The following is a 12,431-nucleotide window of genomic DNA, read 5'->3' on the forward strand; positions in this document are numbered from 1 at the left end:
AATTGAATCCCAGGCAATTACTACACTATGAAATTATAAAGTAAAATCTATGTACTCTACTGAGCACATCTTGTACTACAAAACCTGCCAAATACTTAAAAAATACCTGCTTAAATACTTCAAAAACTGCCAAAATTCTGCAAAACATTATTTCTATTCATCTGCAAGTAAAATGCAGACAGCTGTAAAGTGAGAACATTGTCAGGGTAATGGGAAATGGTAGGACAGAAGGGAGGTATGAAGGTGGTACACTTCTCCCTTTATGGTATGTGGCATTGAATGGACTGCAAATGCCCCAACTGCAAGCCTTTATAGGATTTTGTCTCTGTTGCATTGATAATGATAAAAAAGGAAGACAATACCCTTATAGAATGTTGAACGGACAGTGTGCATGACTGGGGAGGTTGCAAAAAGGATTTCTGAGTATCCTTCACCATCAGAGATAGAAGGAAAGAAAAAATAAAGAGTAAAAACACTTTACATCAAAACGTAACATTTAAATAATACCATAAAACCTTACCTGTAAAATAAATAATACATGCACACTAAGATCATGCAAGATTCAATTAGTTTTGCTTGTTAAATATGGAACAGCTCGATGATACACATGTATTTGAAAACAAACTGAAGTATGCATGTACTGACAGCTTTACTTTCACAGGACATTTCTGAAATCAGCTTTGTTAACATTTTGGATTCATGGCACCTTTAGACACTGGAACACTAGACATCAGATATTGGAAAGTCAATATCAAAATACTCTGGTGTGAAGGACACAAACCACTGGAATGCAAGAAGCTGCTCATTGTAAGGTACTGTGTCTTACTGCTGACATTCTGGTTAGACAACAGCACTTTTCACAGATATGCATAATGCCCACATCTATGAAAAGAAGAGCTTCTCTCTTCAGTATTCTGTAATTAGCCACTTCTTTGCCCATATCTTAGTTCTTTGCTTATACCTTAGCTCCACTTATGCCTGTTACAAATTGACATATATCTCAGTACCTCTGCTTGCCTAATATCAATGAAAAAATAGATTTTAAGAGTTCTAATGATGTAATAGTGCAGATACAAAGAGGATGCTTCACTAAGGCATGACATTTGTTTTAAATGAAAATGCTTTACTTGGTTTGTCACTGACTTTTCTATCCTGCTAAAAATATATTTTCTGTTAGAAATAACATTAAAAATGCTTCCCAAAGGACCATGAAACATCAGAGGTAAAAACTTAGTCTCAGTAAAGATCAATGGCAGAATTCCAATGGTTTTATCTACACAAGAAGAGGGCTGCACAGAATTTATCTTTAAATTATTTTCTCCTTCAAACAGGATGACTTTGTCCATATGGCCAACTGGAAAAAGTTTTGAGTTATATTCAGAGAAAATAGCTTACTTTGGCCCCTAGCACAGACTAAGTAATATGAGTGCCATGTCTAGAAAACTATAGTTTTTGAGTCTTTTTTTTTTAAATAAATTATGCAAATTCCATCAATTCTCCTGAGAATGTATTCTGATTATCACACATTCTTACAATATGAGATTTTTTTATCCCCATATGTGCATCAAATTTTTCTTCTTAACTCTATTCCAGTAGTACTCATTCAGCAATTCAATCAGTTGTTGATTACTCCCCCATCTGATGTCTCTGTAGGTAAGTTGTGCTTATATATAATTTCTTTTACCAACCAAAATAATAAGGAATCTATTATTTAAATAATAATGAATATATTTCTTGGCTAAAATCAGCTGAACAAAATAAAATAGAAATCACTAGATTAAAAAGAAAAAAAGCCATCTAGGTTACTAAGACACCAACCCGAAGAAATACCAAAGCCAGAGCTGTCTGCAGGAAATCTAGCATGTAACCATATACACTATGCAAGGGGATTAGATTCTGTTTCTCTGTGCCACTTGAAGGCAGCAAGAGGAAAGAACAGCCATCTCTAAATTTAGGAGGGTGCAGAGTCTGAGATTGCAGACAGGATATATAAACTTCCTTCTTGATTTGCACATAGGAACAGGTGCTTGTAACAATCAGCATCTAAGCATCTTTACTGTGCCAAGAAAACAACTGGCTTGTATTCTAAATATGACTTTGTTTTGTTTCATTAAATTGTATTTTCTCAAAGCCATATTTTCCAGGATTTTGGTCTTCCACAGAAGATGTCTACTTAGCATAACTATATGGCTGATATCTGTCACTAATGTTAAAGACAGAAAAAACTGGCACACAGACGCCACAGCATTATCCCTAACTTCTCCCTTCTCATGCCTGAGCACCTTTGGGATGAAGGAAACTGTCTCATCTTGTATGAAAGACTCCAGATGACAGAGAACGTCTGTAACACTAAGGAAATTCAATAATCACTCAATCTCATCTTTTTCCATGTCCGGTTTCCAGTTTCTACTCTGACTGAAGAGTTTCCTGCTAGATTAAAGTATCTGGTAAAATTCTTTCTGTTCATATGATTGCATGTAACAATCAAGTTGATTCTGAAAGTTACCTTCATTTTCTTGGTGTCTTAGTTTCTAAAGCCTCTCAAGTGACTGATTTATGGTTATATTTATCAGATGTACTCTTATCAGATTTTTACCAACAGCTGTTTGTATAGATTTATATATGTGTAGTATTTGGTCAGATTTAAATTATGTTGTTTACTCCCTTTGAATACACTGCACCAAGAAATTTTTTCAGTAGCACATTTCTTTTCAAAATTATTATTTTTGTAATTCTCTTCTTTTTCACTATTGCTTGATCTCATTTTCCATCAGGCCTGCAAAGTTTTACATGACCACGCACATAATTAGATAAAAGATGGCTGATGGATCCTTAGGTGATGAAAGCCTAGAGCTGAAGAGGTTACAACACTTAAAGCGTGTCTCTAATCCATCCAGACTTGTCTTCTCAATCACCACACCTCTAATTATAATTAACCTCTGAGTTTTTCAATATGTTTCCCAGCACTGTTCACAAATGCAAAATGTGTCATTATCAGTTGGCAGAAACTCTCAGCGTGTGTGAGTGCCAGTTGGTGACAAGGGGAGGAGGGGAGGAAGCTTTGTTTCAGGGAATGGCTCTCGGTGGCAGAGCATTGTGCTCTTTCATATGTACCATGCACCATGTACAGCGCTGTGCAGCAGTGCTGGCAAAGGCATCACTAAAAACTATGGGAATGGGCTGCCAGTAAGTTACAGTTTTTATACAGAATGACTCTTATTTGGCTACCTTTGGCAAATTAAGCTTTATTCCCACCTCAATACACTGCAACATTTAGCCAGTGCTGCTGAGTATGGTTTCATTCCTGTAGTGAGATATAGTATAGAAGCACTTGCCAATTGTTGAGAAAGAGGCCTAAGCTCCAACTAAAATTTCCCTTTCTTTTCAAATTAATTCCAGTGCTTTTTTACTGGAGTTTTTTGTAGAGTTTTGTTTAATTTTTCAGTCTTTCAGCAGCACAGTTCCTACAAATAACAGTTAGACTTGGGCTGCAGAAACAGAATTTAATAAGACAGGACATGAGATCTGAAGGTATTTTAACAATGGAATAGGTACTCTTTCTCAAGATTTAGTCCAGAAGAACAACAAATCAAATAATCCCCAAGGTGACTAACTTTAGGAATTTTCATGGAATTCACCTGATATCCAGAAAAAATTAGGTAAGTGACAAGCAAAAATTTGAAGACTAGTGTCAAATGGAAAAGAACCCACAAACCAATATAACATAGACAATTAGTTAAAATGCATATATAAAGTGAAAAATAAATTTAAAGGAAAAAACTCACACCCACACACAAGAAAAGATGAAGAAAAAAGGTAATAGATTCTGTCAGAGCCTGTCAAAGAGGGGTTTTGGTATTGTTTGCTTTTTTAACCTATAACATTCAAGCTTTAGAATTATGGTAGGAGTGAATTTCATTTCTGGCAGCGAGAGATAGGCATTAGTCACTTCTGAGATTATTTAGGCCAATTGCAAGAGCATTCCCATAGTGTGAGAAATACAGAAGCCAAATAAAAACCACTAGAAATCATTTCACTGATAAGCATTTAGCATGGCATGGATTTTGCATGACATCTACAAAGCAAAAGGTGTTTGAGTAATTTTTGCACTGTGATAATAATAATTTTCTCTAGTCTAGCATGCAAAGCATGAGCATTGTTCCCAGTAAACTTAAAAGAGGACAAAACAGTGGTTCTGCATAGCAAGCTGTACTGAAATCACATAGATACATATGGACAAGTCCACAGGGGGAGATTGGCTGAAGGAGGAGTACAAAAATACTGCACTTAACCTGACTGAAAAAGCAGCTTGAAATTGTTAGAAAGAAATATGGAGACATTATGTGAAATGATTCAAAGAGGGAGGGAAAGCAGATGGTGGACAGAGAAAATTATTTAAAGAACAGTATTTTGTATAGACAAAGAAAACTGAGATGATCCTGCCTTCTACAAAGAGATCAGAGATATGAACTCTGTTGAGACTCTAGTGAAAAGCTACATATTGGTGATTCAGCCAAAAGATCCAAAAAAAATGGTTTCAAATCCAGAGGATAGACTACTTGTTTTTCTCCCTTGCAGCAAACGGGAGTACTATTTGTCAATAATACTTAAGACGTGAAGTTCACATGAAGAAGGCAGACCAGACTGAGTACCACAGTGACAGGAAGCGCTTGCTACAATTAAAGGTTACTGTGATCTCACAAACTTATTGTAATTGCAGTTCAAGACTACCAGTTACTAGTGCCTGTGTGCATGCAGATTACAAGACCTTGCTTTCAAATAAAAACGTTGACTAAATCAAAAAGAAACTAATAAGTTAAATGAGAAGGCTTGTGAAATGAAGCTGACATGCCATGCCATTACTCCTACACTTCAGCTTACAATAAACACGCACTCCTGTGACTCTCTGTTTTAACCAGTAACTTTCATTTCTATCACTGGTCAAATTGGTATTCCCTTCCTTCCTCTACAGACCAGTCCTTTAAAACTCCTAATGGAAAAGGGCAGAAAAGACTTGACTCCAGTGATCACCTGAGTCACTTTCCAGCTGCTACTATACTTATTTTATATGTAATTGGGTTATTCTCCAATTTTTTCATACCTCATGCCTGTGGTTAGTTGCCAATACATAAATAGCAATACCAATGCATACTGAGTATCTAGTACTGGGTATAATATATTATGTTTTACATATGAAGTTTTAAGACACATTTAGAATACAGATTATTAAGAAAAAAATTATTTTTTTTTGTAGTACCATAATTTGATCAAATTTAAGTAATTAATAACACTACAGTATCATAAAGGAAAAACAACAGTGCAAGTCAAACAGGATAGCTTTCCATCTAGCTAAATAACGTGTCTCATGATTTACTCACGTGCACTTGTGACAATAAAAGTAGTGAGACTATTAAGATCCTTAGATTTACTGTAGCAATATTTTCCCCTGCACTTTAATATATAGTTTTACTCTGAGAAGTGAAATATGTCCCAAGTGGCACAGCTCACTCAGGTTTAAATTATTTTAATTCCTCTAGGACATTGTGCCTAATGTTTGTGACTGGCCAAGCTGCATGTCTTCAGGGGCAGCTATCCAGTAGGAAACACCAAGTGCAGAAATTTCAGTGCAATTTGGTCTGGCTGAAGCTGGGACCTACTGTCTTGTTAACTTCCAAGATAAATGTGCTCACATTGAAATAAAAAGCATACTTAAATTTTCCTAGTAAAAAATCAAAATCTTGAGATATTTTTGATAGATCATGAAAAGGTTCAGAATATCTAAATTTCACCTTCTCCTTGGTTTGGCTTTGCATCCAAATTAGTAAGAACTGTACAGACGTATAGGCCCTCCTGCACTTAACAGAGGAAGAAAAGTTCACTTCTGGGTACAGCTTCTTCTTGAGTGGGCTGAGCATTTCTGTCTTCCAAATCCACCCACTCACGAGACCAAATAATTTGACACTTGATCTTGATACTATGATCCTCCTCTTTCTTACTCTGGTCCCTGATCAGTAGCAAAACAGTTAACATGTTAACATAAGTAACCACTGAGAACATTAATCTGAGACCTCCAGCAACTCAGATGTCCTAACAGATGTCATGGCTTTAGTTCTGTTCCGTTTGCAGTTCCAACGTTTTCTTTGTAATTGTTGGAGCTAGATGCTACAGGAATATGGGAGAACTTTGAAACCATAAACAACATGGAACCAAACAAAGACATCTGCTTAGTTTTCAGAGGATCTGAGGCGACAGCTCTGAAATATGAGCTGCTCCAGCTTATCTTACAAGTAAGATGCTTTCTCCTAGCCACAGACTGTGATACAGCTATAATTAGACCTCAGTTTCACACAGAGAATCCATTTTTCCTTGTATGAGTTTTTAGAGTCAGCTATAAATAATGAGAACCTAATTTACATTTCTGCTGTGAATGTCCACGACTAAAGCCAGTTTGATTGTTCCAATCTGAGCTGACTTCTCAGCTACAACTAGACTAAAATAGCAAGGAAGATATGTCATTAAAATAATTCCACAACTCCACACACTTATCAGAAACACAGCTGATATTAGAATACACTTATATATACATATTAAAATATATATTAATTATATATGCACAAATACAGGCATACACACACATATATATAGTCTGATTTATACCAGACTGAAAGAATGAATTTCTTTCTTATGGCTGTTATCATTCACAACACCTGATAATCAAGTGAAAAGAAACTATAGGTAAAACAATTTATGCTGTCTCTTCCCAGTTTGTAAAAAAATGTTGGGTATTTCATGTACAGATTTTGATTTGGGATGTTTACAGTCTGGGAATTTGAAGCATTAGTGTTAATGAGACCTGTGATTAAATGACACATATGTTTAGAGACATGTTTCTGACTTTGAGCTACCTTACAGTTCTCAGGACAACCGTTGCTTCTGACAGCAAAGGTAGCACAATTCATAAAAACTGTGTGCAAAACTGCATAATAAAGAACTAAATATTATTGAATTCAAGAAGAAGGATGATAATAGGTTCCACTCACTGAAATGTCCTCAAGTACTCACTCACAAGATCTGTGAATCTAAAACAGCAGGAAGACATTTGTCTGTATATTCAATCATAGAATCATAGAATCATAGAATCAGCTGGGTTGGAAGAGACCTCCGAGATCATCAAGTCCAACCCTTGATCCACTACCACTGTGGTTGCTAGACCATGGCACTAAGTGTCACATCCAGTCTCTTTTTAAAAATCTCCAGGGACGGAGAATCCACCACTTCCCTGGGCAGCCCATTCCAATGTCTGATCACCTTCTCTGTAAAGAAATTCTTTCTAATATCTAACCTAAACCTCCCCGGGAACAACTTGAGACCATGCCCTCTTTTCTTGCTGATAGTTGCCTGGGAATAGAGACCAACCCCCACCAATCTGACACTTGAACTGAGAAGTATACAGAGAGTATTGTCAGTCATCTGTCTCTTATGCAGAGTTGGCTAGCAAATGACATAAATGTGATCAAATAATAGCATTAATCCACAGTGACAACAAGAATGAACCTACTTTTTAAAACAAAAAAATGCACATGGCACAAGCAGCAAAAGGATCTCCTTTGCAAAAGTGCTGTTTTTTCTACTCTGGCTAATCAATGCTAGTGCACCTGGACCCTGAATATTTATGACAGTGACATACATTTGTTTAATGTTCAGAAATAATTAGATTTTGCTGAAGCAAAGCTAATGAATTCCCCTGGAACTCTGTGGCAAAACAAACAGATGAAAGGTATTAATAAGCATTCTGTGTTCCTTAAAAAACCCCAAGAAACCCAAACAAGAAAACCCCACAACTCTTTTCTTCCAGCACTGATTATACTTTGTATAAAAATCCGTAGTCTGAGATTTTCTGTCCTTACCACTGCAATTTCCCCATTTGCAACACTGCAAAATCCACACATTAATATATCATGCAGTTTCATTTTACCTTTGCCTGCAACTACAGCAGGATGGAGAATACCAGCTTTAATGGAGGAAAACAAGAATAGGAACACTATATAATTAGATACAACACCAAAGGGAACATACATATATAAAAACCATGCAGACTAGATAAAATGTATTAATTCAAATAAATTAGAAGCTAAACACTGACAGACTGCTACATGACAAAAATTAATATACATGCATTTACAAAATTTTATTGCTCATGCTTGTTAAGATTCCATATTTAAAATAAATGCAGTTTAATGTAACCTTAATACACAGTATCAGAGAAATTGCATTGCATACCAACTCATCTATGACAACAAATGATATCTTTAACTAAGCATAAAAATATGTAAAAAGATGCTACCGAAATAGACTTTTTATATTAAGATGAACAAAATAATAAAAAAATTCCGTGCAAATTTCCCAGTGGTTTTAAATTACTTTTATTTTATTAAGCTTTCATATTTAATTAAACAACTTCAACAAAAAAACCTGCCAAAATCAAAGCTCTAGAATGCCTGTAAATATAAAAATCAATAGTGATGGGATTTAACAATATACTTGGTAGTTTTTAAATACTATACAATGCCACCAGTTACTTGAGGCCATAGAAGACAAGTTTATTGCAACAGCTTTACAGTTTTTTGCCAGCTCTGTGAAAAAAATTTAGACTCCACAGAAGTTGTTGCATATCTCAAAAGCCAAAAAACTTCCTCTAGTTATAAAGCTGGATCATTTCTGTATTTTTCTCTGTGACCAAAGATGGTCAATGAAGCAGAACAGGTGAATAGACAAAGACCACAAAAAATGTAAAGTTATGTGGAATTTGAAGCCCAGAAAAGTGAATGTCTTAGAGCTTGTGAGCTTATATCAAAAGAAGGGGCTTTACAGCTCTTTTGGGGCTTCCACTTCAGTACAAAACCTTTGCATGTATTTTCTTAAAAACCATTTAACATATTTTATTAGTGCATAATACAGTTAAGAAAGCTCTAGGAAAAAAATCAGTAGGGCCTATTTCCTTAGTGAAAAGAAGTAATAGCAGTATTTTTAATACAATCTGTAATGTTTTTTTAAACACAATGGATTTTCCTTATACATACCCATCTTACCTTCATCCATAATTGTTACTGCTTCCTCAGTTATCTGACTTCCTGATCCAACTGAAGTTTGTGCGTTAAAGTAAAACTTGTACCGTGTGCTGTAATTTAAATTTTTTAATATCAAGCTGCTCTCGTTGGCAGGAATTCTTATCTCTACCAAGGGACCCAATTCATGTGTGTTGTTGACTGTTGTTACCAGAAAAAGAAAAAAAAAAGTTAGGAAAGTTGCGTATACTGTCGTTGTGTTAAAAAAGGCTTTTTTTGGTTTGCATATGTAAAGAGTCTCCTTTGTGTAAAAAGGATCAGTTCAAGGGGCCAAAATTAACAGGGAGATAATTAACAGGGAAATTAACAGGCACTTAAAAAACATGCCAGTTTTTAAAGTTCCATTCTCATAAATATCTAAATCCAAGGCAACTGAGTTCACATCAGATCATCTGAACTTACACAGAGTTGAAACACTGATCATTAAAGAATTCTGAAACTCTAAATTCAGTATCCTTAGAAGAAGAAAATATTGAAGTGACTTGTGTCAAACACCAAAGAATAGTGGAATTTGGTAAGTGGAAGAAAGTAAACTTCCTTAATCTGTTCCATGCACACAAAACTCTTCAATTTCCACTGTCACTGCCGACAAATTTCTGGGTTAAGTAAGCAGCAGGGATCCTAAAGAAGTGATTTAATAGCTCTGATATTAGTAAATGGCACATTTATTAGTTTTGCATTTTGAAATTACAATACCATGACAACTGAAACAACAGAAGACAATGTATTTGGATGTCTTTTGATCTGTTTCTGATGATAATTTCTGTGCAGTTAGAATACAGAATTTGTAAGTGGTAGTATCTTGCGTCTAACTTGGATGCCACTTGTATGTAGGACTTCACCTCCATTTTTCTGTGAAGTATGATTTGAAGAAATAAAAGAAAAATGCTAACCTTGTACTTGAGTAAGGAAAGTTTTCCAAATAAAACTACCTATATTATCAAAATATAATAATTTTTTTCAAACTTGACATCTACAATGCAATCATATCTTTTTTACATTATATATTAACATAATTTATTATATTAACATAATTTTTTCTTCATAAACGGATTACTATTTGGTAGATGTATCACCTAAGTTAGAGTTATATCACAGAATGGTTTGGGTTGGAAAGGACCTTAAAGATCACCCAGGTCCAACCCCCATAATATATTCATAAGTAACTTACTTGGCTGAAACTTCAGTATATATGATGTCAAAACACCATTTGGATGGGTAGGTGAACCCCACTCCAGAGTCAGAGAGTCCAATGTTGGGTTAGTAATCTTCAAATAGGAGGGTGAGCTAGGAACTTTTAAGAAGAACATACAGTAAATACAAAGTAGATTAACTTTAAACAGGTCATGAATAATTAACTCTTAATAATATTACTGTATTGAGACAGATTATTATTTTATGATGTCCAAGCTTATGTTTCAGTTTATTCTCTAGCTTTCTCATTTCATACCTCCTTCAGGGGTCTTAAATACTTTGTCTGGGCTTGCTGGTCCTTCTCCTTTACCATTAACAACTCTAACATTCAGCTTGTAAGAACTATAGGGCTCCAGCCCTGGTAACATTCCAAAAGTCTTGTTTCCCCTGAAAGTCAAGATCTTTTTTTCTACATGCCGCCTACTCCTTCTGGATAGACTCTGCACTTTCCAGTAGTAAACCTAAAGACAAAAAAAAAATCTACAGTGAGTGCTTAGGTGCTATGATTTTAAAAACTCTAAGCTTTTCCATGAGTGTTCATGAATTATAGATAGGAATAACAGCAGTTTTAATAAGCTCAGGTGAGACACAGTATAGAGCTTTCCTGCTCCAGAAACAGACCTTGTCCAGAAACAGTCTACACAACGACACAACTGGGAGAAGACTACCACCTGCCAGTTCTGCTAATGCTTAAAGACAATCTGACACAAGTTCTGGTCTGAAACTGCATTGGTATGTGATTATTCTCCTGTTAGCAAGACTATCTGAGAGGCAGAAATCACCCATACCATCTATTCTTCCAGTAAGATGTCTACAAGTACATGTTATTAAATGGGAAAGAAACCAAAAGATTTGGCTGGAAAAAACACACAAATTCTGAAATGACTCTGAGGTTACAGTATTGGAATGGTTTCCATACAGGGATAGAAGACTATTCCTCCATTTATGTGACAATTTGATCAGACCGTAAAGCTGATTCTGATGTCCATTCTGCTGATTGAGTTTCTAAGAAACTACAGATGAGCCTCAGAGGTACTCTGACTGCATTCTCTTTACTACATAGTATCTCTACCATGATAGCTCAAAAGATATTAATAGTTGCCCCTACAAAGACTTGTGTTACTCCTAGGATTGTCACCTCCAAATACATAATTGTTTATTTTCTTCTTAGGTTTGAAAAGCTTTATAGTACCATTGAGTAATAGCTAGATTAATACAAGATCAAAAATATGAATGATGTGCTGTAGACTGCTGCTTATTTATATGTCTTCCTGCTTTGTTCATAAATTTGTCTTCATCACATGACTCTTTAGAGAAGCACCCCTCTCTTTATTAACAAATCTGTCCCTAATGAAACACTGTATATTGGGCTACTGACTGAAATAATTTTATTAATTAGGAAAGCCTGAGTATGCTAGCTGGATTTTGCTCCCTTGTTTAAAAAAAGCTAATCGTGTGCTTTGTAAGCTACATCAATATAAAGAGAGACTTAAAACATACTATGCATCCATGAAAAGTATTCATTTTGCATTCAGAGAAAGCTTTATAACAATAACCATCCACCAGGTCTTAGGACTTCTCATGCCTTGCCTGGTTTTTAACCTATTTTAGCTTGATTTAGCTGTATCTGCAAAAATTATTTAAGAAACTCTTGCTGCATCTGCAGCTTATTCAAGGCTATACCATTGTCACATTTGTCCTAGGGAGAACAGCAAAACCACTCAGTGGTCAGATTTGTTGTCAATCCTGTTGTTCTGAGATTATTTTATTCATGATTATCAAGTAACTTATTTTAACTTCAATTTTGTTAGCTTTGTGTAATTGTGTGGTTCTCCTCCTCACAATAACAAATGATACTGTATATAGAGTATATATATATATGTGTATATATATATATATATAAGACACTAAAGAGAAGTAATCATACCATGACTAACCCCTTAGATAAACTCGGAAGTGTATAACCCATTAGTAATGACAGGACAGAAGATAACTATCAGATACTGCAAGTCTGAGGAAAAAGAAATCTCTGCCTAAACTTTGGATGATGACAACTCACCGTAACCACGCTGTTGAAGGGTGAGAACTTAACACCTGATGTATGGGCAGATG

The 12,431-nt window shown here is 35.3% G+C and overlaps 1 protein-coding gene across 36 annotated transcripts in view; it reads right to left on the reverse strand.

Moving 5' to 3' along the window:
• NRCAM (neuronal cell adhesion molecule) overlaps nucleotides 1–12,431 on the reverse strand; it is a 149,657-nt gene that overhangs the window by 20,407 nt on the left and 116,819 nt on the right. For 16 of the 36 annotated variants that reach the window (XM_051795392.1, XM_051795387.1, XM_051795391.1 and 13 more), the window contains 3 exons: nucleotides 10,576–10,780; nucleotides 10,297–10,419; nucleotides 9,090–9,266 (listed from right to left, as the gene is read on the reverse strand). In XM_051795392.1, coding sequence (XP_051651352.1) covers nucleotides 9,090–9,266; nucleotides 10,297–10,419; nucleotides 10,576–10,780 — 505 coding nt within the window. Of the gene's footprint in view, nucleotides 1–362; nucleotides 429–7,975; nucleotides 8,012–9,089; nucleotides 9,267–10,296; nucleotides 10,420–10,575; nucleotides 10,781–12,431 lie in introns of all 36 variants that reach the window. The other 20 variants (XM_051795383.1, XM_051795398.1, XM_051795401.1 and 17 more) reach the window with 2 other exon arrangements.

Source organism: Manacus candei, unplaced genomic scaffold (assembly GCF_025592945.1).
Source record: "Manacus candei isolate 608988 ecotype Guabito, Panama unplaced genomic scaffold, ASM2559294v1 h1tg000043l, whole genome shotgun sequence".
NCBI classification, from domain to species: Eukaryota; Metazoa; Chordata; class Aves; order Passeriformes; family Pipridae; genus Manacus; species Manacus candei.